This window comes from Pseudophryne corroboree, chromosome 8 (genome assembly GCF_028390025.1).
Source record: "Pseudophryne corroboree isolate aPseCor3 chromosome 8, aPseCor3.hap2, whole genome shotgun sequence".
Taxonomy (NCBI): domain Eukaryota; kingdom Metazoa; phylum Chordata; class Amphibia; order Anura; family Myobatrachidae; genus Pseudophryne; species Pseudophryne corroboree.
This window is the reverse complement of record NC_086451.1, coordinates 232,926,704-232,953,040: the sequence shown is the minus strand read 5'-3', so window position 1 is coordinate 232,953,040 and position 26,337 is coordinate 232,926,704. Positions and strand designations below refer to the sequence as shown.

Sequence of the window (26,337 nt, the reverse complement as noted above, 5' to 3'; positions counted from 1 at the left end):
CTTGCTCGGATAACTCCCTGGCTTTCTCTTCCGGGAGAAACACCTTTTTCTGGACTGTGTCCAGAATCATCCCTAGGCACAGCAGACGTGTCGTCGGGATCAGCTGCGATTTTGGAATATTTAGAATCCACCCGTGCTGATTGTAGCAGTATCCGAGATAGTGCTACTCCGACCTCCAACTGTTCCCTGGACTATGCCCCTATCAGGAGATCGTCCAAGTAAGGGATAATTAAGACGCCTTTTCTTCGAAGAAGAATCATCAATTCGGCCATTACCTTGGTAAAGACCCCGGGGTGCCGTGGACAATCCAAACGGCAGCGTCTGAAACTGATAGTGACAGTTCTGCACCACGAACCTGAGGTACCCTTAGTGAGAAGGGCAAATTTGGGACATAGAGGTAAGCATCCCTGATGTCCCGGGACACTATATAGTCCCCTTCTTCCTGGTTCGTTATCACTGCTCTGAGTGACTTCATCTTAATTTGAACCTTTGTAAGTGTTCAAAAAAAAATTTTTTTTTTTTTTTTTTTCGAATAAGTCTCACCTAGCCTTCTGGCTTCAGTACCACAATATAGTGTGGAATAATACCCCTTTTCTGTAGTAGGAGGGGTAATTTAATTGTCACCTGCTGGGAACACAGCTTGTGAATTTTTTCCCATACTACCTCCTTGTCGGAGGGAGACTTGGTAAAGCAGACTTCAGGAGCCTGTGAAGGGGAAACGTCTCGACATTCCCATCTGTACCCCCGGGATACTACTTGTAGGATCCAGGGGTCCTGTACGGTCTCAGCGCCATGCTGAGAACTTGTCAGACGCGGTGGAACGCTTCTGTTCCTGGGAATAGGCTGCCTGTTGCAGTCTTCTTCCCTTTCCTCTATCCCTGGGCAGATATGATCTTATAGGGACGAGAGGACTGAGGCTGAAAAGACGGTGTCTTTTTCTGCAGAGATGTGACTTAGGGTAAAAAACGGTGGATTTTCCAGCAGTTGCCGTGACCACCAGGTCCGATGGACCGACCCCAAACAAGTCCTCTTCCTTTATACGGCCATACTGTGCCGTTTGGAATCTGCATCACCTGACCACTGTCGTGTCCATAACATCTTCTGGCAGTTATGGACATCGCGTTTATTCATGATGCCAGAGTGCAAATATCCCTCTGTGCATCTCGCATATATAGAAATGCTCTATAGTCAATAAAATACTGTCCCTGTCAAGGGTATCAATATTTTTAGTCAGGGAATCCGACCAAGCCACCCTAGCTCTGCACATCCAGGCTGAGGCGATCGCTGGCCGCAGTATAACACCAGTATGTGTGTATATACTTTTTATTATATTTTCCAGCCTTGTCAGCTGGTCCTTGAGGACGGCCCTATCTATAGACGGTACCGCCACTTGTTTTGATAAGCGTGTGAGCGCCTTATCCACCTTAAGGGGTGTTTCCCAACGCGCCCTAACTTCTGGCGGGAAAGGGTATACCGCCCATAATTTTCTATCGGGGGGAACCCACGCATCATCACACACTTTATTTAATTTATCTGATTCAGGAAAAACTATGGTAGTTTTTTCACATCCCACATAATACCCTCTTTTGTGGTACTTGTAGTATCAGAAATACGTAACACCTCCTTCATTGCCTTTAACGTGTGGCCCTAATAAGGAATACGTTTGTTTATTCACCGTCGACACTGGATTCAGTGTCCCTGTCTGTGTCTGTGTCGACCGACTAAAGTAAACGGGCGTTTAAAACCCTTGACGGTGTTTTTGAGACGTCTGGACCGTACTAATTGTTTGTCGGCCGTCTCATGTCGTCAACCGACCTTGCAGCGTGTTGACATTATCACGTAATTTCCTAAATAAGCCATCCATTCCGGTGTCGACTCCCTAGAGAGTGACATCACCATTACAGGCAATTGCTCCGCCTCCTCACCAACATCGTCCTCCTACCTGTCGACACACACGTACCGACACACAGCACACACACAGGGAATGCTCTGATAGAGGACAGGACCCACTAGCCCTTTGGAGAGACAGAGGGAGAGTTTGCCAGCACACACCAAAAACGCTATAATTATATAGGGACAACCTTATATAAGTGTTTTCCCTTATAGCATCTTAATATATATATAAGCATATCGCCAAATTAGTGCCCCCCCTCTCTGTTTTAACCCTGTTTCTGTAGTGCAGTGCAGGGGAGAGCCTGGGAGCCTTCCCTCCAGCCTTTCTGTGAGGGAAAATGGCGCTGTGTGCTGAGGAGATAGGCCCCGCCCCTTTTTCGGCGGCCTCGTCTCCCGCTCTTAACGGATTCTGGCAGGGGTTAAATATCTCCATATAGCCTCCGGAGGCTATATGTGAGGTATTTTTAGCCAAAATAGGTATTCATTTGCCTCCCAGGGCGCCCCCCTCCCAGCGCCCTGCACCCTCAGTGACTGCCGTGTGAAGTGTGCTGAGAGGAAAATGGCGCACAGCTGCAGTGCTGTGCGCTACCTTTAGAAGACTGAGGAGTCTTCTGCCGCCGATTCTGGACCTCTTCTTACTTCAGCATCTGCAAGGGGGCCGGCGGCAAGGCTCCGGTGACCATCCAGGCTGTACCTGTGATCGTCCCTCTGGAGCTGATGTCCAGTAGCCAAGAAGCCAATCCATCCTGCACGCAGGTGAGTTCACTTCTTCTCCCCTAAGTCCCTCGTTGCAGTGATCCTGTTGCCAGCAGGACTCACTGTAAAATAAAAAACCTAAGCTAAACTTTCCTAAGCAGCTCTTTAGGAGAGCCACCTAGATTGCACCCTTCTCGGCCGGGCACAAAATCTAACTGGCTTGGAGGAGGGTCATAGGGGGAGGAGCCAGTGCACACCACCTGATCCTAAAGCTTTACTTTTTGTGCCCTGTCTCCTGCGGAGCCGCTATTCCCCATGGTCCTTTCAGGAACCCCAGCATCCACTAGGACGATAGAGAAAATTAAGATGCCTTTTCTTCGAAGAAGAATCATCATTTCGGCCATTACCTTGGTAAAGACCCGAGGTGCCGTGGACAACCCAAACGGCAGCGTCTGAAACTGATAATGACAGTTTTGTACTACAAACCTGAGGTACCCTTGGTGAGACGGGTAGATTGGGACGTGGAGATAAGCATCCTTGATGTCCAGAGACACCATATAGTCCTTTAAAATTGGTCTCACCGAGCCGTCCGGCTTCGGTACCACAAACAGCGTGGAATAATACCCCTTTCCCTGTTGTAGGAGGGGTACCTTGATTATCACCTGCTGGGAATACAGCTTGTGAATGGCTTCCAAAACTGCCTCCCTGTCAGAGGGAGACTTTGGTAGAGCAGACTTCAGGAACCGGCGAGGGGGAAACGCCTCGAATTCCAGTTTGTACCCCTGCGATACTACCTGTAGAATCCAGGGGTCCACTTGCGAGTGAGCCCACTGCGCGCTGAAATTCTTGAGACGGGCCCCCACCATGTCTGAGTCTGCTTGTAAAGCCCCAGCGTCATGCTGAAGACTTGGCAGAAGCAGGGGAGGGCTTCTGCTCCTGGGAAGCGGCTGCATGGTGCAGTCTTTTTCCCCTTCCTCTGCCCCGGGGCAGGAAGGAATGGCCTTTAGCTCGCTTGTACTTATGGGAACGAAAGGACTGAGTTTGAAAAGACGGTGTCTTTTTCTGCTGATGTGAAGTGACCTGGGGTAAAAAGGTGGATTTTCCAGCCGTTGCCGTGGCCACCAGGTCCGATAGACCAGCCCCAAATAACTCCTCCCCTTTATACGGCAATACTTCCATATGTCGTTTGGAATCCGCATCACCTGACCACTGTCGCGTCCATAACGCTCTTCTGGCAGAAATGGACATAGCACTTACTCTTGATGCCAGGGTGCAAATATCCCTCTGTGCATCACGCATATATAGTAATGCATCCTTCAAATGCTCTATAGTTAACAGTATATTGTCCCTATCCAGGGTATCAATATTTTCAGTCAGGGAATCCGACCACGCGACTCCAGCACTGCACATCCAGGCTGAAGCGATTGCTGGTCGCAGTATAACACCAGTATGTGTGTATATACTTTTAAGAATATTTTCCAGCCTTCTATCTGCTGGTTCCTTGAGGGTGGCCGTATCAGGAGACGGTAACGCTACTTGTTTAGATAAACGTGTGAGCGCCTTATCTACCCTAGGGGGTGTTTCCCAACGCGTCCTAACCTCTGACGGGAAAGGATATAGTGCCAATAATTTTTTAGAAATTAGCAGTTTTTTGTCGGGGGAAACCCACGCTTTATCACACACCTCATTTAACTCATCTGACTCAGGGAAAACTATTGGTAGTTTTTTTCACACCCCACATAATACCCCTTCTTTGTGGTACTTGTAGTGTCAGAAATGTTCAATGCCTCCTTCATTGCCGTGTTACGTTTGTCTCCTCACCGTCGACACTAGACTCAGTATCTGTGTCTGGGTCTGTGTCGACCCACTGAGGTAACGGGCGTTTTAGGGCCCCTGACGGTGTCTGAGACGCCTGGACAGGCACTAATTGATTTGCCGGCTGTCTCATGTCATCAACCGTTCTTTGCAAAGTGCTGACATTATCACTTAATTCTTTAAATACGATCATCCAGTCAGGTGTCGACACCCTAGGGGGTGACATCACTAACCCAGGCAATTGCTCCGCCTCCACATCATTTTCCTCCTCATACATGTCGACACACACGTACCGACACACAGCACACACACCGGGAATGCTCTGATAGAGGACAGGACCCCACAAGCCCTTTGGAGAGACAGAGGGAGAGTCTGCCAGCACACACCAAGCGCTATATCTATATACAGGGATAACCTTATATAAGTGTTATTCCCTTATAGCTGCTGTTTATATAATTTTTAGCTGCCAATAGTGCCCCCCCTTCTCTTTTTTACCCTGATTCTGTAGCAAGTCTGCAGGGGAGAGTCAGGGAGCCGTCCTTCCAGCGGAGCTGTGAGGGAAAATGGCGCTTGTGTGCTGAGGAGATAGGCTCCGCCCCTTCACAACGTCCTTATCTCCCGCTCTTTTCTGTAAAAATGGCAGGGGTTAAAATACATCCATATAGCCCAAGAGCTATATGTGATGTATTCTTTTGCCAACCTAAGGTATTATCTGTTATATTGCGTCTCAGGGCGCTCCCCCCCAGCGCCCTGCACCCTCAGTGACCGGAGTGTGAAGTGTGCTGAGAGCAATGGCGCACAGCTGCGGTGCTGTGCGCTACCTTAGTCTGAAGACAGGATCGTCTTCTGCCGCCGATTTCACCGGACCTCTTCGCTCTTCTGGCTCTGTAAGGGGGCCGGCGGCGCGGCTCCGGGACCCATCCAGGCTGAACCTGTGATCGTCCCTCTGGAGCTAATGTCCAGTAGCCTAAGAAACCCAATCCACTCTGCACGCAGGTGAGTCCGTTTCTTCTCCCCTTAGTCCCACGATGCAGTGAGCCTGTTGCCAGCAGGACTCACTGAAAATAAAAAACCTAAAATACACTTTTATTCTAAGCAGCTCAGGAGAGCCACCTAGCCTGCACCCTTCTCGTTCGGGCACAAAAATCTAACTGAGGCTTGGAGGAGGGTCATAGGGGGAGGAGCCAGTGCACACCACCTGATCCTAAAGCTTTTATTCTTGTGCCCTGTCTCCTGCGGAGCCGCTATTCCCCATGGTCCTTACGGAGTCCCAGCATCCACTAGGACGTCAGAGAAATTTATGTGTAAGGAAGTCTCCTGACTCGACCATAGTCCTTGGAAGTTTCTTCCCTGTGTGACTGCCTCCCAGCCTCGAAGGCTGGCATCCGTGGTCACCAGGACCCAGTCCTGTATGCCGAATCTGCGGCCCTCTAGGAGATGAGCACTCTGCAGCCACCACAGCAGAGACACCCTGGTTCTTGGAGACAGGGTTATTAGCCGATGTATCTGAAGATGCGATCCGGACCATTAGTCCAACAGGTCCCACTGAAAGATTCTAGCATGGAACCTGCCGAAAGGAATTGCTTCGTAAGAAGCCACCATCTTTCCCAGGACTCGCGTGCAGTGATGCACCGACACCTGTTTTGGTTTCAGGAGGTCTCTGACTAGAGATGACAGCTCCTTGGCTTTCTCCTCCGGGAGAAACACTTTTTTCTGGACTGTGTCCAAAATCATTCCCAGGAACAGTAGACGTGTCGTCGGAACCAGCTGTGACTTTGGAATATTCAGAATCCAACCGTGCTGGTGTAGCACCTCCTGAGATAGTGCTACTCCTACCAACAACTGCTTCCTGGATCTCGCCTTTATTAGGAGATCGTCCAAGTACGGGATAATTAAAACTCCCTTTTTTCGAAGGAGTATCATCATTTCCGCCATTACCTTGGTAAACACCCTTGGTGCCGTGGACAGTCCAAGCGGCAGCGTCTGGAATTGGTAATGGCAATTTTGTACCGCAAATCTGAGGTACTCCTGGTGAGGATGATAAATGGGGACATGCAGGTAAGCATCCTTGATGTCCAGGGATACCATGTAATCCCCCTCGTCCAGGCTTGCAATAACCGCCCTGAGCGATTCCATCTTGAACTTTTTTATGTATGTGTTCAAGGATTTCAAATTTAAAATGGGTCTCACCGAACCGTCCGGTTTCGGTACCACAAACAGTGTGGAATAGTAACCCCGTCCTTGTTGAAGTAGGGGCACCTTGACTATCACCTGCTGGGAATACAGCTTGTGAATTGCCTCTAGCACAGCCTCCCTGCCTGAGGGAGTTGTTGGCAAGGCAGATTTGAGGAAACGGCGGGGGGGGAGACGCCTCAAATTCCAGTCTGTCCCCCTGAGATACTACTTGCAAGATCCAGGGATCCACCTGTGAGCGAGCCCACTGATCGCTGAAATTTTTGAGGCGGCCCACCACCGTACCTGGCTCCGCCTGTGGAGCCCCACCGTCATGTGGCGGACTTGGAAGAAGCGGGGGAGGACTTTTGCTCCTGGGAACCTGCTGTTTGTTGCAGCCTTTTTCCCCTACCTCTGCCTCTGGACAGAAAGGACCCGCCTTTTCCTCGCCTGTTTCTCTGGGTCCGAAAGGACTGTACTTGATAAAACTGCGCTTTTTTTTTTTTATGCTGTGAGGGAACCTGGGGTAAAAATGCTGACTTCCCAGCTGTCGCTGTGGAAACTAGGTCCGAGAGACCATCCCCGAATAACTCCTCACCCTTATAAGGCAAAACTTCCATGTGCCTTTTAGAATCTGCATCCCCTGTCCACTGCCGAGTCCATAAGCCTCTCCTAGCAGAAATGGACAATGCACTTATCTTAGATGCCAGCCGGCAGATCTCCCTCTGTGCATCTCTCATGTATAAGACTGAGTCTTTTATATGCTCTATGGTTAGGAGAATAGTGTCCCTGTCTAGGGTGTCAATATTTTCTGACAGGGAATCTGACCATGCAGCGGCAGCACTGCACATCCATGCTGAAGCAATAGCTGGTCTAAGTATAATGCCTGAGTGTGTATATACAGACTTCAGGATCGCCTCCTGCTTTCTATCCGCAGGCTCCTTTAGGGCGGCCGTATCCGGAGACGGAAGTGCCACCTTTTTAGACAAACGTGTGAGTGCTTTATCCACCCTAGGAGGTGTTTCCCAACGTGCCCTATCCACTGGCGGGAAAGGGAACGCCATTAGTAATTTTTTAGGGATTACCAATTTTTTTTTTTTTTCGGGGAAAGCCCACGCTTCCTCACACACTTCATTTAATTCTTCAGATGGGGGAAAAACTACGGGTAGTTTTTTCTCCCCAAACATAATACCATTTTTAGTGGTACCTGGGTTTATATCCGAAATGTGTAATACCTCCTTCATTGCCTCAATCATGCAACGAATGGCCCTAGTGGACATTAGATTTGACTCATCGTCGTCGACACTGGTATCAGTATCCGTGTCGACATCTGCGTCTGCCATCTGAGGTAGCGGGCGTTTTAGAGCCCCTGATGGCCTTTGAGACACCTGGGCAGGCACGAGCTGAGAAGCCGGCTGTCCCGCATTTGGCATGTCGTCAAATTTTTTGTGTAAGGAGTCGACACTTGCACGTAATTCCTTCCATAAAACCATCCACTCAGGTGTCTGCCCCGCAGGGGGTGACATCACTTCTATAGGCATCTGCTCCGCCTCCACATAATTTTCCTCATCAAACAGGTCGACACAGCCGTACCGACACACCGCACACACACCGGGAATGCTCTAACAGAGGACAGGACCCCACAGAAGCCCTTTGGGGAGACAGAGAGAGAGTATGCCAGCACACACCAGAGCGCTATATAATGCAGGGACTAACTGAATTATGTCCCCTATAGCTGCTATAATATTTACTGCGCCTAAATTTAGTGCCCCCCCTCTCTTTTGTACCCTTTTCTGTAGTGTAGACTGCAGGGGAGAGCCAGGGAGCTTCCTTCCAGCGGAACTGTGAGGGAGAAATGGCGCCAGTGTGTTGAGGGAGATAGCTCCGCCCCCTTTTCGCTGACTTTTCTCCCGCTTTTTTAAGGATTCTGGCAGGGGTAATTATCACATATATAGCCTCTGGGGATATATATTGTGATTGTTTTGCCAGCCAAGGTGTTTTTATTGCTGCTCAGGGCGCCCCCCCCAGCGCCCTGCACCCTCAGTGACCGGAGTGTGAAGTGTGTATGAGGAGCAATGGCGCACAACTGCAGTGCTGTGCGCTACCTTGGTGAAGACAGAAGTCTTCATGCCGCCGATTTTCCGGACTTCTTCTTGCTTCTGGCTCTGTAAGGGGGACGGCGGCGCGGCTCCGGGACCGAACACCAAGGCCAGTTCCATGCGGTCGATCCCTCTGGAGCTAATGGTGTCCAGTAGCCTAAGAAGCCCAAGCTAGCTGCAAGCAGGTAGGTTCGCTTCTTCTCCCCTTAGTCCCTCGTTGCAGTGAGCCTGTTGCCAGCAGGTCTCACTGTAAAATAAAAAACCTAAATTATACTTCTAAGAGCTCAGGAGAGCCCCTAGTGTGCATCCAGCTCGGCCGGGCACAAAAATCTAACTGAGGCTTGGAGGAGGGTCATAGTGGGAGGAGCCAGTGCACACCAGGTAGTCTAAAAGCTTTCTTTTAGTTGTGCCCAGACTCCTGTGGAGCCGCTATTCCCCATGGTCCTTACGGAGTTCCCAGCATCCACTAGGACGTCAGAGAAAATACTATTTTCTCATACGTCCTAGAGGATGCTGGGGATGCTTCAAGAACCACGGGGTTTATACCAAAGCTCTAGAACGGGCGGGAGAGTGCGGATGCAGCACCGATTGACCAAACAAGAGGTCCTCCTCAGCCAGGGTATCAAACTTGTAAAACTTTGCAAAGGTGTTTGATCCCGACCAAGTAGCAGCTCGGCAAAGTTGTAACGCCGAGACTCCACGGGCAGCCGCCCAGGATGAGCCCACCTTTCTGGTAGAATGGACTTTCACCGATTTCGGTAACGGCAATCCTGCCGTAGAATGAGCCTGCTGAATCGTATTACAAATCCAGCGCGCAATAGTCTGCTTAGAAGCAGGAGCCCCAATCTTGTTGGGAGCCCACAGGACAAACAGAGCCTCTGTTTTCCTAATCTGAGCCGTTCTGGCGACATAGATCTTCAAAGCTCTGACCACATCGAGAGACTTTGATTCCGCCAAGGCATCAGTAGCCACTGGCACCACAATAGGCTGGTTCACGTGAAACGATGAAACCACTTTCGGTAGAAATTGCTGACGAGTTCTCAACTCCGCTCTATCAGCATGGAAAATTAAATAGGGGCTTTTGTGAGACAAAGCCGCCAACTCAGACACTCGCCTTGCGGACGCCAAGGCCAACAACATGACTACTTTCAAGTAAGGAATTTCAACTCAACCTTGCGCAAATGTTCAAACCAATACGATTGCAGGAATGGCAACACTACATTAAGATCCCACGGTGCCACAGGAGGCACAAATGGAGGTTGGATGTGTAGCACGCCTTTCACGAAGGTCTGAACTTCTGGAAGGGAGGCCAATTCTTTCTGAAAAAAGATCGACAAGGACGAAATCTATACTTCAATGGAGCCTAACTTTAGGCCCGCATCCACATCTGCTTGTAGAAAATAAAGCAAACGCCCCAGGTGAAATTCTTCCGTAGAAGCATTTTTGGATTCACACCAAGACACATATTTCCTCCAAATATGGTGGTAATGCTTTGCCGTTACTTCTTTTCTAGCCTGAAGAAGTGTGGGAATGACTTCACTGGGAATACCCTTTCAGGCTAGGATTTGGCGTTCAACCGCCACGCCGTCAAACGCAGCCGCAGTAAGTCTTGATACACGCACGGCCCCTGTTGCAACAGGTCCTCCCGAAGAGGAAGAGGCCAGGGATCTTCTATGAGCAACTCCTGAAGATCTGGATACCAGGCCCTTCTTGGCCAATCCGGAACAATGAGTATCGCCTGAACCCTTGTTGTTCTTATAATTTTTATCACCTTTGGAATGAGTGGAAGTGGAGGGAACACATATACCGACGGAAGCGCCCACGGTGTCACTAGGGCGTCCACCGCTATCGCTTGAGGGTCCCTTGACCTGGAACAATATCTCTGAAGTTTCTTGTTGAGGCGGGACACCATCATGTCTACTTGAGGAACTCCCCAACGACTTGTCACTTCTGCAAAGACCATTTGATGAAGACCCCACTCTCCTGGATGGAGATCGTGTCTGCTGAGGAAGTCTGCTTCTCAGTTGTCCACTCCTGGAATGAAGACTGCTGACAGAGCGCTGGCATGTCTTTCCGCCCAGCGAAGAATCTTAGTGGCCTCGGCCATCGCCGCTCTGCTCCTTGTTCCGCCCTGGTAGTTTATGTACGGCACTGCTGTCACGTAGTCTGACTGAATCAAGACAGGCAGACCTCGAAGAAGATGTTCTGCTTGCAGGATGCCGTTGTAAATGGCCCTTAATTCCTGAATGTTTGTGTAGACAAGCTTCCTGGCTTGACCACTTTCCCTGAAAGTTTCTTCCCTGTGTGACTGCTCCCCAGCCTCAGAGGCTTGCATCTGTGGTCACCAGGATCCAATCCTGAATCCCGAACCTGCGTCCCTCCAGAAGGTGAGAACTGTGCAGCCACCACAGAAGGGAGATTCTGGTCCTGGGGAATAGAATTATTTTCCGGTGCATGTCCAGGTGAGACCCGGACCACTTGTCCAACATGTCCCACTGAAACACCCTGGCATGGAACCTGCCATACGGAATGGCCTCGTAGGCCGCCACCATCTTCCCCAGCTACCGAGTGCATTGAAGAACTGACACCTTTGCTGGTTTCAGAATCTGTTTTACCATGTTCTGTATTTCCAGAGCTTTTTCCACTGGAAGAAAAACTCTCTGCAATTCTGTATCCAGAATCATACCCAGGAACGACAGCCGTGTCATCGGATACAACTGTGATTTTGGCAAATTTAGGAGCCAACCATGTTGTTGCAGAATCGTCAGTGAAAGGGAAACATTTTTCAGCAATTGCTCCTTGGATCTCGCCTTTATGAGGAGATCGTCTAAGTGCGGGATAATTGTGATTCCCTGCTTGCGCAGGAGAACCATAATTTCCGCCATTATTTTGGTGAAAATAATCGGAGCCGTGGACAGACCAAACGGCAACGTCTGAAATTGGTAATGACAATCCTGAACAGCAGATCTCAGGTAAGCCTGATGTGGAGTATATTTGGGGACATGCAAGTAGGCATCCTTTATGTCGACCAACACCATAAAATCCCCCTCCTCCAGACTGGAGATCACTGCTCGGAGAGATTCCATCTTGAATTTGAATTTTTTTAGAAAGAAATTGAGGGATTTTAGGTTCAGAATCGGTCTGACTGAGCCATCCGGCTTCGGGACCACGAACAGGCTCGAATAAAAGCCTTTCCCCTGTTGTGACGGGGGCACCGTGACAATTACTTGATTTTGACACAACTTTAGTATCACAGCGCTTACTACCTCCCTTTCTAGAAGAGAAGCTGGCAAGGCCGATTTGAAAAATCGGTGAGGGGGCACGTCTTGAAACTCTAATCTGTATCCTTGGGTTACTATTTCTACTATCCAAGGATCCAGGTCCGAGTGCACCCAGACCTGACTGAAGAGTTTGAGACGTGCCCCCACCGGTGCGGACTCCCGCAGAGGAGCCCCAGCGTCATGCGGTGGATTTGGTAGAAGCCGGAGAAGACTTCTGCTCTTGGGAACTTGCCACAGCCTGTGACCTTTTTCCCCTTCCTCTTTCCCTCGCAGCAAGGAAGGAGGACCCTCGTCCTTTTTTGAATTTATTGGTCCGAAAGGACTGCATCTGATAGTGAGGCGTTTTCTTCTGCTGTGCAGGAACATTAGGTAAAAAATAAGAATTTACTTACCGATAATTCTATTTCTCGTAGTCCGTAGTGGATGCTGGGAACTCCGTAAGGACCATGGGGAATAGCGGCTCCGCAGGAGACTGGGCACATCTAAAGAAAGCTTTAGGACTATCTGGTGTGCACTGGCTCCTCCCCCTATGACCCTCCTCCAAGCCTCAGTTAGGATACTGTGCCCGGACGAGCGTACACAATAAGGAAGGATTTTGAATCCCGGGTAAGACTCATACCAGCCACACCAATCACACCGTACAACTTGTGATATGAAACCCAGTTAACAGCATGATAACAGAGGAGCCTCTGAATAGATGGCTCACAACAAGAACCCGATTAGTTAACAATAACTATGTACAAGTATTGCAGACAATCCGCACTTGGGATGGGCGCCCAGCATCCACTACGGACTACGAGAAATAGAATTATCGGTAAGTAAATTCTTATTTTCTCTGACGTCCTAGTGGATGCTGGGAACTCCGTAAGGACCATGGGGATTATACCAAAGCTCCCAAACGGGCGGGAGAGTGCGGATGACTCTGCAGCACCGAATGAGAGAACTCCAGGTCCTCCTCAGCCAGGGTATCAAATTCGTAGAATTTTGCAAACGTGTTTGCCCCTGACCAAGTAGCTGCTCGGCAAAGTTGTAAAGCCGAGACCCCTCGGGCAGCCGCCCAAGATGAGCCCACCTTCCTTGTGGAATGGGCTTTTATTGATTTAGGCTGCGGTAATCCTACCGCAGAATGCGCCAGCTGAATAGTGCTACAAATCCAGCGCGCAATAGATTGCTTAGAAGCAGGAGCACCCAGCTTGTTGGGTGCCATCAGGATAAACAGCGAGTCAGTTTTCCTGACTCCAGCCGTCCTGGAAAAATTAAATTTTCAGGGCCCTGACTACGTCCAGCAACTTGGAATCCTCCAAGTCCCCAGTAGCCGCAGGCACCACAATAGGTTGGTTCAAGTGAAAACCTGAGACCACCTTCGGGAGAAACTGAGGACGAGTCCTCAACTCTGCCCTATCCATACAGAAAATCAGATAAGGCCTTTTACATGACAAAGCCGCCTATTCTGACACACGCCTGGCCAAGGCCAAGGCCAACAGCATGACCACTTTCCACGCGAGATACTTTAGCTCCATGGTTTTAAGTGGCTCAACCAATGCGACATTAGGAAATCCAACACCATGTTGAGATCCAAAAAGTGCCACAGGAGGCACAAAAGGAGGCTGAATATGTAGTACTCCTTTAACCAAAGTCTGAACTTCCGGCAGTGAAGCCAGTTCTTTCTGGAAGAAAATCGACAGAGCCGAAATCTGGACCTTTATGGACCCCAATTTGAGGCCCAAACGTCACCCCTGCTTGCAGGAAGTGCAGGAATCGACATAGTTGAAATTCCTCCGTCGGGGCCTTCATGGCCTCCCACCAAGCAACAAATTTTCGCCAAACGCGGCGATAATGTCTTGCGGTGACATCCTTCCTGGCTATGATCAGGGTAGGGATGACTTCCTTCGGAATACCCTTTTCCTTTAGGATCCGGTGTTCTACCGCCATGCCGTCAAACGCAGCCGCAGTAAGTCTTGGAACAGACAGGGTCCCTGCTGCAGCAGGTCTTGTCTGAGCGACAGAGGCCAAGGGTCCTCTGCCAGCATCTCTTGAAGTTCCGGGTACCAAGCTCTTTATGGCCAATCCGGAACCCCGAGTATGGTTTTCACTCCTCGCCTTCTTATTATTCTCAGTACCTTGGGTATGAGAGGTAGAGGAGGAGACACATAAACCGACTGGTACACCCACGGTGTCACTAGAGCGTCCCCAGCGATCGCCTGAGGGTCCCTTGACCTGGCGCAATATCTTTTCAACTTCTTGTTGAGGCGGGACGCCATCATGTCCACCCATGGTCATACCCAACGGTTTACCCGCATTTGGAAAACTTCTGGATGAAGTCCCCATTCTCCTGGGTGTAGGTCGCCCATCGGAGAATCCTTGTGGCTTCTGCCATCGCCACCCTGCTTCTTGTGCCGCCCTGTCTGTTTACATGGGCGACCGCCCTGATGTCGTCTGATTGGATCAGTACCGGCTGGTTCTGAAGCAGGGGCCTTGCTTGGCTTAGGGCATTGTAAATGGCCCTTAGCTGCAGAATATTTATGTGAAGCGAAATCTCCTTGGAAATTTCTTCCCTGTGTGACTGCACCCCAGCCCCGAAGGCTGGCATCCGTGGTCACCAGGACCCAGTCCTGTATTCCGAATCTGCGGCCCACTAGTAGATGAGCCCTCTGCAGCCACCACAGCAGCGACACCCTGTTTCTTGCTGACAGGGTTATCCGCTGCTGTATCTGTACATGGGACCCGGACCATTAGTCCCACAGGTCCCACTGGAACGTCCTTGCGTGGAGTCTTCCGAATGGAATTATGCTTCGTACGAAGCTACCATTTTTCCCAGGACTCGTGTGCATTGATGTACCGACACCTGTCCTGGTTTTAGGATGTCTCTAACTAGAGATGACAACTCCTCGGCTTTTTCCACTGGAAGAAACACTCTTTTCTGGTCTGCGTTCAGAAACATTCCCAGGAACAGAAGACGTGTCGTCGGGACCAGCTGTGACTTTGGAATATTGAGAATCCAGTCGTGCTGTTGTAGCACTTCCCGAGAGAGTGCTACCCCCACTACCAACTGTTCTTTGGACCTCGCCTTTATCAGGAGATCGTCCAAGTACGGGATAATAAAAACTTCCTTCTTGCGAAGGAGTATCATCACTTCGGCCATTACCTAGGTAAAGACCTTCGGTGCCGTGGACAACTCCAACGGCCGCGTCTGGAACGGATAGTGACAGTCCTGTACCACATATCTGAGGTACTCCTGGTGAGGGGGGGGGGGGGGAATGGGGACATGCAGGTACGCATCCTTGATGTCCAGGGAGACCCTGTAATCCCCCTCGTCCAGGCTCGTAATAAGCGCCCTGAGCGATTCCATCTTGAACTTGAATCTTCTGATATAAAAGTTCAAGTATTTTAATTTCAAGATGGGTCTCACCGAACCGTTGCGGTACCACAACCACTGTGGAATAGTAACCCCTTCCTTGCTGAAGGACGGGCACCTTGACAATCACTTGTTGTGATTATAGTGTTGAATATCCACCAACACCGTCTCCCTGGCAGAGGGAGGTGCCGGTAAGGCAGATTTTAGGAAACGGCGGGGGGAAGAACGTCTCGAACTCCAGCCTGTACCCCTGAGATACTACTTGAAGGACCCAGGGATCCATGTGAGAGAGCCCACTGTCCGCTGAAATATCTGAGACGGGCCCCCACCGTACCCGGGTCCGCCTGAGCAGCCCCAGCACCATGCTGTGGACCTACCGGACGCAGGGAGGACTTCTGCTCTTGGGAACTAGCTGTGTGTTGCAGCTTTTTTCCTCTACCTTTGCCTCTCGGCAGAAAGGATGAGCCTCTATAGCCCACTTGTTTTTCTGGGGCCGAAAGGACTGTACTTGATGATACGGTGCTTTCTTTTGTTGTGGGGTAGCCTGTGGCAAAAAAATTAATTTCCCAGCAGTAGCTGTGGAAACGAGGTCTGAAAAACTATCCCCAAATAGTTTTACCCCCTTATAGGGCAACTTCCATGTGCCGATTCGAGTCGGCATCGCCTGACCATTGCCAAGTCCATAACCCCCGTCTGGCGGCAATGGACCTAGCGCTTATTTTTGATGCCAGCCGGCAAATATCCCTCTGTGCATCACGCATGTATAAGACCACGTCTTTTATATGCTCTATTTTCAGCAAAATATTGTCCCTATCCATAGTTATTTTCCGACAGGGAATCTGACCACGCAGCGGGAGCACTGCACATCCATGCCGAAGCAACGGCTGGTTGCAATATAATGCCCTAGTGTGTGAACATATCTTATAGGGTAACATCCTGCTTTCTATCAGCAGGTTCCTTCAGGGTGGCCGTACCCGAAGACGGTAGTGCCACCTTTTCTGATAAGCGTGTAAGCGCTGTATCTACCCTATGGGGTGTTTCCCCGCGTGACCTATCCTCTGGCGGGAAAGGGTACGCTGCCAATAACCGTTGTAGAAATTATCAATTTCTTACCGGGGGAAGACCACTCTTCCCCACACACCTCATTTAATTTCTCAGATGCAGGAAAAACTACTAATAGTTTTCTCTCACCAAACACAATACCCTTTTATGTGGTACCTGGGGTATAATCATAAATGTGTAATACATTTTTCATTGTCTCAATCCTGTAACGGGTGGACCTATTTGGAGGGTACACCAGTCTCATCGATGTCGACACTGGAGTCAGTATCCGTGTCGACATTTGTGTCTGTTATCTGAGGAAGCGGGCGATTTTAGAGCCCCCCATGACATTTGAGACGCTGGAACAGGCACAAGCTGAGTAGCCGGCTGTTCCGTGTCGTCGACCTTTTATGTAAGGAGTTGACACTTTCACGTAATCCTTCCATAAGTTCAACCACACCGGTGTCGACCCCGCAGGGGGTGACAACATATTTACAGGCATTCGCTCCGCCTCCACCTCATTATCCTCCACATACCTGTCGACACAGCCGTACCGACACACAGCACACACACAGGGAATGCTCTGATAGAGGACAGGACCCCACAAAGCCCTTTGGGGAGACAGAGGGAGAGTATGCCAGCACACACCAGGGCGCTATATATCACAGGGATAGCACCTATAAAAAAGTGTTTTCCCTTATAGCTGCATATATGTTGTATACTGCGCCTAAATTGTGCCCCACCCCTTCTCTTTTTAACCCTTTCTGTAGTGTATTAACTGCAGGGGAGAGCCAGGGAGCTTCCCTCCAACGGAGCTGTGAGGGAAAAATGGCGCCAGTGTGCTGAGGAGATAGCTCCGCCCCTTTTTCGCGGACTTTTCTCCCGCATTTTTATGGAATCTGGCAGGGGTTAATATACATCCATATAGCCCTGGGGGTTATATGTGATGTATTTTTGCCAGCCAAGTTGTTTTTATTGCTGCTCAGGGCGCCCCCCCCAGCGCCCTGCACCCTCAGTGACCGGAGTGTGTGGTGTGCATGAGGAGCAATGGCGCACAGCTGCAGTGCTGTGCGCTACCTTGGTGAAGACTGATGTCTTCTGCCGCCGATTTTCCGGACCTCTTCTTGCTTCTGGCTCTGTAAGGGGGCCGGCGGCGCGGCTCTGGGACCGGACTCCGAGGCTGGGCCTGTGTTCGGTCCCTCTGGAGCTAATGGTGTCCAGTAGCCTATGAAGCCCAAGCTGGCTGCAAGCAGGCAGGCTCGCTTCTTCTCCCCTTAGTCCCTCGATGCAGTAAGCCTGTTGCCAGCAGGTCTCACTGAAAATAAAAAACCTATAACTAACTTTTTCTAAGAAGCTCAGGAGAGCCTCCTAGATTGCACCCTGCTCGGTCGGGCACAAAAATCTAACTGACGCTTGGAGGAGGGTCATAGGGGGAGGAGCCAGTGCACACCAGATAGTCCTAAAGCTTTCTTTAGATGTGCCCAGTCTCCTGCGGAGCCGCTATTCCCCATGGTCCTTACGGAGTTCCCAGCATCCACTAGGACGTCAGAGAAATGAAGACTTACCCGCGGTAGCCGTAGACACCAGGTCAGTGAGGCCGTCACCAAACAAGACCCTACCGTTAAACGGTAGAGACTCCATCGCCTTCTTCAAGTCAGCGTCAGCATTCCATCGATGAATCCACAATGCTCTCCTTGCTGAGACTGCCATGGCATTGGCCCTTGATCCCAAAAGGCCACTATCCCTTACAGCTTCTTTTAAATAGCAGCAGCCCAGAATATGACCCAGAGTCAAAAGCACGCTATCCCTGTCTATGGTATCCATCTCAGATGACAAGTTATCTGCCCACTTTTCAATAGCGCTACTCACCCATGCCGAAGCAACGGCAGGTCTGAGTAGCGTCCCTGTAGTGACATAAATGGATTTTAGTGTATTTTCCTGCTTACGATCCGCAGGATCCTTTAGGGCTGCCGTGTCAGGAGACGGAAGTGCTACCTTTTTGGATAGACGCGATAAAGCTTTGTCTACCGTGGGGGTTGACTCCCACTTTTCCCTGTCCCCAAATGGAAACAGATATGCCACTAGAATTCTTTTGGGAACCTGTATCTGCTTGTCAGAATTTTCCCAAGCCTTTTCAAAAAGCGCTTTCAGTTCATGAGAGGGAGGAAACGTTACCTCAGGTTTCTTTCCTTTATACATACAGACCCTTGTATCAGGGACAGCAGGGTCCTCTGTTATATGCAACACATCTTTTATCGCCACAATCATGTACTGAATGCTCTTAGCCAGTTTTGGATTTAATCTGGCATCACTATAGTCGACACTGGAATCAGGGTCCGTGTCGGTATCCGTATCAGCTATCTGGGTAAATGCACGTTTCTGTGACCCCAAAGGGGTCTGGGTTTGTGACAAAGCATCCTCCATGGATTTCCTCCATGTCTGGTTCTTAGACTCAGATTTATCAAATCTCTTAGTCAACCGAGTCACATTTGCATTTAAAACACTCAACATATTTACCCAATCATCCGTCGGCGGTGCCGATACGGTCACTCTCTCAGTATTTTCTGTCCCCACTCCAGCCTCCTCCTGGGAAGAGCACTCAGCCTCAGACATGTCGACACACACGTCCGACACCCACAACCACACTGGGGCTATAGGAGACAGACCCACAACAAAGCCTGTAAGAGAGACACAGAGGGAGTTCTGCCAGCTCACAACCCAGCACCTATCCCGGTACTGAAGCGAGTAAAAAGACTGCCCAGACCTGTTAGCGCTTTATATATAAATAACAATTAGCACCAAATCACTTGTGCCCCCCCGCCCCGTTTTGCACCCTGTTACTTGTACAGAAGTGTGGAGGTCAGGGCCAGCGTCTCTGCAGCTTCTGTTTAGAGAAAATGGCGCTGGTCAGAGCTTTGTGGGCTAAGCCCCACCCACTACATGGCGCGCTTCAGTACCGCTTAAATTCATATTTATACTGGCGGGGGTCCCTTAACTAGTACCTAGGCACTGTTTTTTTTACTTCTGCCAGTGCTGTTTGAGGGTCCAATGCTGCCCAGGGAGCCCCCCCTGCTCCCTGCAATGCCGTGTTATGTGTGGGAGCATGGCGCGCAGCACGACCGCTGCGCTGTACCTCAAACGCCGTCACTGAAGTCTTCTGATCTTCCCATACTCACCCGGCTTCTGTCTTCTGGCTCTGTGAGGGGGGTGACGGCGCGGCTCCGGGAACAAGCAGCTAGGCGCACCAAGTGATCGAACCCACTGCAGCTAATGGTGTCCAGTAGCCTAAGAAGCAGAGCCTTTGAACTCCGAGAAGAAGGTCTGCTTCTCTCCCCTCAGACCCACGATGCAGGGAGCCTGTTGCCAGCAGGTCTCCCTGAAAATAATACACCTAACAAAAGTCTTTTTTCTGAGAAACTCTGGAGAGCTCCTCAGTGTGCATCCACTCTCACTGGGCACAGAATCTAACTGGAGTCTGGAGGAGGGGCATAGAGGGAGGAGCCAGTTCACACCCAAAGTCTTATAGTGTGCCCATGTTTCCTGCGGATCCCGCCTATACCCCATGGTTCTTGAAGCATCCCCAGCATCCTCTAGGACGTATGAGAAAAACAAAAAAAAAATAAAAAAATTACAAACAGATTACATCATATGTTGCTTGCTTTTGTCTATTTCCTCTCAATGATAAGTAAAGGATACTATCTTCTTTACTTTTCTCTGGTGTGCTGTCCATGCCAGGCAAAGCAGCAGCTACACGGCGAAAGAGCTGGAAATGTAAAAAGATCATCATTAAATTCAGGCTTTGTACAGCACGGTACATCACTATATTAAGATATGAAGACTCTCTTTCTCACAGTAATGTAGTCACCAGGTACACTACACAGACATTACAGACCAGACAGTGGTGCTTATCTACTATCCTGTCTTTGCTGGTCTGACATCAGTGGAAAAAGTGGTCTTGAATCAAATATGTTTGGGGTTATGACTAGCAACCAGCAAGGGAGGGGGAGTGTAGTCTACAAAATACAGAAGTGTAAGCATACAAGTAACTGGGAAAGAGAGGGAAGCTCTTACCTGCTTGACATTGTACCCTGTCTTGGCACTAGTTTCAATGAACATGACACTGAGCTCCTTGGCTCTCTGCTCTCCCTCTTCAGTAGTTATTTGTCTGGTGGACAAAAAAAAAAATATTCATGTATATTTCAAACAAAAACCCATTTCCTGCACATATAGCCAAGTCGTTGACTTGCAACACAAGCCATCAAATCCAAAGAGGGGAGAAATCAGTATAATTTATTTTAAGGCAACCGCTAAATCACCTTTCAGATCACATTTGATAAGCATTTCTTGTAAAAAAAAATAATAAGATTTTACTTACCGGTAAATCTATTTCTCGTAGTCCGTAGTGGATGCTGGGGACTCCGTAAGGACCATGGGGAATACACGGTTCCGCAGGAGACATGGACACTTTAAGAAAGAATTTAGATTCTGGTGTGCTCTGGCTCCTCCCTCTATGTCCCTCCTCCAGACCTCAGTTAGAGAAACTGTGCCTGGAAGAGCTGACAGTACCACGAAAGGATTTTGGTAATCCAGGGCAAGATTCATACCAGCCACACCAATCACACCGTATAACTTGAGATAAACATACCCAGTCAACAGTATGAACATTAACAGAGCAACAGGTCAACCCTGATGCAACCATAACATAACCCTTATTTAAGCAATAACTATATACAAGTATTGCAGAAGAAGTCCGCACTTGGGACGGGCGCCCAGCATCCACTACGGACTACGAGAAATAGATTTACCGGTAAGTAAAATCTTATTTTCTCTAACGTCCTAGTGGATGCTAGGGACTCCGTAAGGACCATGGGGATTATACCAAAGCTCCCAAACGGGCGGGAGAGTGCGGATGACTCTGCAGCACCGATTGAGCTAACACAAGGTCCTCCTCAGCCAGGGTATCAAACTTGTAGAACCTTGCAAAAGTGTTTGAACCTGACCAAGTAGCCGCTCGGCAAAGCTGTAATGCCGAGACCCCTCGGGCAGCCGCCCAAGAAGAGCCCACCTTCCTAGTGGAATGGGCCTTAACTGATTTTGGCAGCGGCAATCCAGCCGCAGAATGAGCCTGCTGAATCGTGTTACAGATCCAGCGAGCAATAGTTTGCTTTGAAGCAGGAGCACCAATCTTATTGGAAGCATACAGGATAAACAAGGACTCTGTTTTCCTGACCCTAGCCGTTCTGGCTACATAAACCTTCAAAGCCCTGACCACGTCACGTAACTCGGAAACCTCCAAGTCAGTAGTAGCCACAGGCACCACAATAGGTTGGTTTATATGAAAGGATGAAACCACTTTCGGCAGAAATTGTGGACGGGTCCGCAATTCTGCTCTATCCGCATGGAAAACTAGATAGGGGCTTTTATGTGACAAAGCCGCCAACTCTGACACACGCCTAGCTGAAGCCAAGGCTAATAACATGACCACCTTCCAGGTGAGATATTTCAACTCCACCGTTTTGAGTGGTTCAAACCAGTGGGATTTCAGGAAACTCAACACCACGTTAAGCTCCCAAGGTGCCACTGGAGGCACAAAAGGGGGCTGAATATGCAGCACTCCCTTTACAAACGTCTGAACTTCAGGTAGAGAAGCCAACTCCCTTTGAAAGAAAATGGATAGGGCCGAAATCTGGACCTTAATGGAACCCAATTTTAGGCCCAAATTCACTCTGGACTGTAAGAAGTGAAGGAACCGGCCCAGCTGGAATTCCTCCGTAGGAGCATTCCTGGCCTCACATCAAGCAACATATTTTCGCCATATACGGTGATAATGTTAGGCTGTCACATCCTTCCTAACCTTTATCAGCGTAGGAATGATCTCATCCGGAATGCCTTTCTCTGCTAGGATCCGGCGTTCAACCGCCATGCCATCAAACGCAGCCACGGTAAGTCTTGGAACAGACAGGGCCCCTGTTGCAACAAGTCCTGTCTTAGAGGAAGAGGCCACGGGTCCTCTGTGAGCATTTCTTGCAGATCTGGATACCAAGTCCTTCGTGGCCAATCTGGAACAATGAGTATTGTTCTCACTCCTCTTTTTCTTATTATCCTCAGCACCTTTGGTATGAGAAGAAGAGGAGGAAATACATAGACCGACTGGAACACCCACGGTGTCACCAGGGCGTCTACAGCTATCGTCTGAGGGTCTCTTGACCTGGCGCAATACCTCTGTAGCTTTTTGTTGAGGCGGGATGCCATCATGTCCACCTGAGGCAGTTCCCACCGACCTGTAATCTGTGCGAAGACTTCCTGATGAAGTCCCCACTCTCCCGGGTGGAGGTCGTGTCTGCTGAGGAAGTCTGCTTCCCAGTTGTCCACTCCCGGGATGAACACTGCTGACAGTGCGCTTACGTGATTCTCCGCCCAGCGAAGAATTCTGGTGGCTTCTGCCATCGCCACTCTGCTCCTTGTGCCAATGAGCCACTGCGGTGATGTTGTCTGACTGAATCAGAACCGGTTGGTCGAGAAGCAGGGTCTCCGCTTGCCGAAGGGCGTTGTATATGGCCCTTAGTTCCAGGATGTTGATGTGAAGGCAAATCTCTTGACTTGACCACAGTCCTTGGAAATTTCTTCCCTGTGTGACCGCACCCCAACCTCGGAGGCTTGCGTCCGTGGTCACCAGGACCCAGTCCTGAATAACGAATCTGCGGCCCTCGAGAAGGTGAGCGATCTGCAGCCACCACAGGAGTGACACCCTGGCCCTGGGGGATAGGGTGATTAACCGATAAATCTGTAGATGTGACCCGGACCACTGGTCCAGTAGGTCCCATTGGAAAGTCCTCGCATGGAAACTGCCGAAGGGAATGGCCTCGTATGATGCCACCATCTTTCCCAGGACTCGAGTGCAGTGATGCACAGACACCTGTTTCGGATTTAATAGGTTCCTGACCAGAGTCATGAGTTCCTGAGCTTTCTCTATCGGGAGATAAACCCTTTTCTGGTCTGTGTCTAGGATCATGCCCAGGAAAGGCAGACGAGTCGTAGGGGCCAACTGCGACTTCGGAATATTTAGAATCCAGCCGTGTTGCCGTTTCACTTCCAGAGAAAGTGTTACGCTGATCAGCAACTGCTCTCTTGATCTCACCTTTATGAGGAGATCGTCCAAGTATGGGATAATTGTGACTCCTGGCTTCCGCAGGAGTACCATCAATTCCGCCATTACCTTGGTAAATATTCTCGGTGCCGTGGAGAGACCAAACGGCAACGTCTGAAATTGCTAATGACAATCCTGTACCACAAATCTGAGGTACGCCTGATGAGGCGGATAAATGGGGACATGAAGGTATGCATCCTTTATGTCCAGAGACACCATAAAATCCCCCCCTTCCAGGCTTGCGATAACCGCTCTCAGCGATTCCATCTTGAACCGGAATCTTTTCAGGTATATGTTCAGGGATTTTAAATTCAATATGGGTCTGACCGAACCGTCCGGTTTCGGGACTACAAACATGGTCGAATAATAACCCCTTCCCTGTTGAAGGAGGGGAACCTTGACCACCACCTGTTGAAGATACAATTTTTGAATTGCAGTTAACACTAATTCCCTCTCGTGGGGGGAAGCTGGCAGGGCCGATTTGAGGTATCGGTGAGGGGGCATCTCTTCGAATTCCAGCTTGTATCCCTGAGACACAATCTCTATTGCCCAGGGATCCAACTGGGAGTGAACCCACTTGTGGCTGAAATTCCGAAGACGCGCCCCCACCGGGCCTAGCTCCGCCTGTGGAGCCCCAGCGTCATGCGGTGGATTTTGTAGAGGCCGGGGAGGACTCTGTTCCTGGGAACTAGCTGTGTTGTGTAGCTTCTTTCCTCTGCCCCTGCCTCTGGCAAGAAAGGACGCACCTCGAACTTTCTTGTTTTTCTGAGATCGAAAGGACTGCATTTGATAATACGGTGCTTTCTTAGGCTGTGAGGAAATATATGGCAACAAATTTGATTTTCCAGCAGTAGCTGTGGAGACCAGGTCCGAGAGACCCTCCCCAAACAATTCCTCACCCTTGTAAGGTAAAACCTCCATATGCCTTTTTGAGTCGGCATCACCTGTGTCCATTGCCGAATCCATAGGACCCTTCTGGCAGAGATAGACATAGCATTGATTCTAGAACCCAGCAGACTAATGTCTCTTTGAGCATCTCTCATATATAGGACAGCATCCTTAATATGCCCCAGGGTCATTAAAATAGTATCCTTGTCTAAGGTATCAAGTTCCTCAGATAGGGTATCCGTCCATGCTGCTACAGCACTACACACCCAGGCCGAAGCGATTGCCGGCCTCAGTAAGGTACCTGAATGTGTATAAATGGACTTCAGGGTACCCTTCTGCTTTCTATCCGCAGCATCTTTGAGGGTAGCCGTATCCTGCAACGGCAGGGCTACCTTCTTGGACAAGCGCGTTAACGCCTTGTCCACCCTAGGGGAGGATTCCCAGCGTAACCTGTCCGTTGATGGGAAAGGATACGCCATAAGAATCCTTTTGGAAATCTGCAGTTTTTTATCTGGAGATTCCCAAGCCTTTTCACATAACTCATTTAGCTCATGTGAGGGGGGAAATGTTACCTCTGGCTTCTTTTCCCCATACATATGAACCCTCCCGTCAGGGACTGGGGTTTCCTTTGTGATGTGCAACACATCCTTAATTGCTATAATCATATAACGGATGGATTTAGCCAATTTTGGCTGTAACTTTGCATCATCGTAATCGACACTGGAGTCAGAATCCATGTCGGTATCTGTGTCAACAATTTGGGATAGTGGGCGCTTCTGAGACCCTGACGGCCTCTGCGACATAGGATCAGGCATGGGCAGGGACCCCGACTGTCCTAAGGCTTCAGCTTTTTCTAACCTTTTATGTAAGGAATTCACACTATCATTTAAAACCTTCCACATATCCAACCAATCAGGTGTCGGTGCCGTCGGCAGAGACACCACATTCATTTGCTCCCGCTCTGCTTCCACACAGCCTTCCTCATCAGACATGTCGACACAAGCGTACCGACACACCACACACACAGGGAATGCCCTTTTCGAAGACCGTTCCCCCACAAGGCCCTTTGGAGAGACAGGGAGAGAGTATGCCAGCACACACCCCAGCGCTATATATCCCAGGAAACACACAATAACTTCGTGTTAACCCAGTAGCTGCTGTATATTATGTTTTTGCGCCTAATTTATGTGCCCCCCCCCCCTCTCTTTTTACCCTCTTCTACCGTGAATCTGCAGGGGAGAGCCTGGGGAGCTTCCTCTCAGCGGAGCTGTGGAGAAAAAATGGCGCTGGTGAGTGCAGAGGGAGAAGCCCCGCCCCCTCGACGGCGGGCTTCTGTCCCGCTCAAATATACATTTTCTTTGCGGGGGCTCATACATATATACAGTGCCCAACTGTATATATGTGTACTTTTTGCCAAAAGAGGTCCATATGCTGCCCAGGGCGCCCCCCTGCGCCCTGCACCCTTACAGTGACCGGAGTATGTGAGGTGTCTGGGAGCAATGCAGCTGTGCGTTACCTCATGTGAAGAACGGAGTCTTCTGCCGCCGATTTCGAAGTCTTCTTGCTTCTCATACTCACCCGGCTTCTGTCTTCTGGCTCTGTGAGGGGTATGGCGGCGCGGCTCCGGGAACGGACGGCGAGGGTGAGATCCTGCGTACGATCCCTCTGGAGCTAATGGTGTCCAGTAGCCTAAGAAGCAGGACCTAACTTCAGATAGTAGGGCTGCTTCTCTCCCCTCAGTCCAACGATGCAGGGAGTCTGTTGCCAGCAGAGTTCCCTGAAATAAAAAACCTAACAAAATACTTTCTCACAGCAAGCTCAGGAGAGCTCACTGAACAGCACCCAGCTCGTCCGGGCACAGTCTCAAACTGAGGTCTGGAGGAGGGACATAGAGGGAGGAGCCAGAGCACACCAGAATCTAAATTCTTTCTTAAAGTGCCCATGTCTCCT

At 49.9% G+C, this 26,337-nt stretch overlaps 1 protein-coding gene across 2 annotated transcripts in view; it reads right to left on the bottom strand.

Moving 5' to 3' along the window:
* The window catches only part of LOC134948854 (ras-related protein Rab-6B-like), a 239,872-nt gene that overhangs the window by 9,920 nt on the left and 203,615 nt on the right, over positions 1 to 26,337 (bottom strand). For both annotated transcript variants that reach the window (XM_063937102.1, XM_063937103.1), the window contains exons 6-7: positions 20,424 to 20,517; positions 20,049 to 20,115 (exon numbers count right to left, since the gene is read on the bottom strand). In XM_063937102.1, coding sequence (XP_063793172.1) covers positions 20,049 to 20,115; positions 20,424 to 20,517 — 161 coding nt within the window. The remainder of the gene's footprint in view (positions 1 to 20,048; positions 20,116 to 20,423; positions 20,518 to 26,337) is intronic.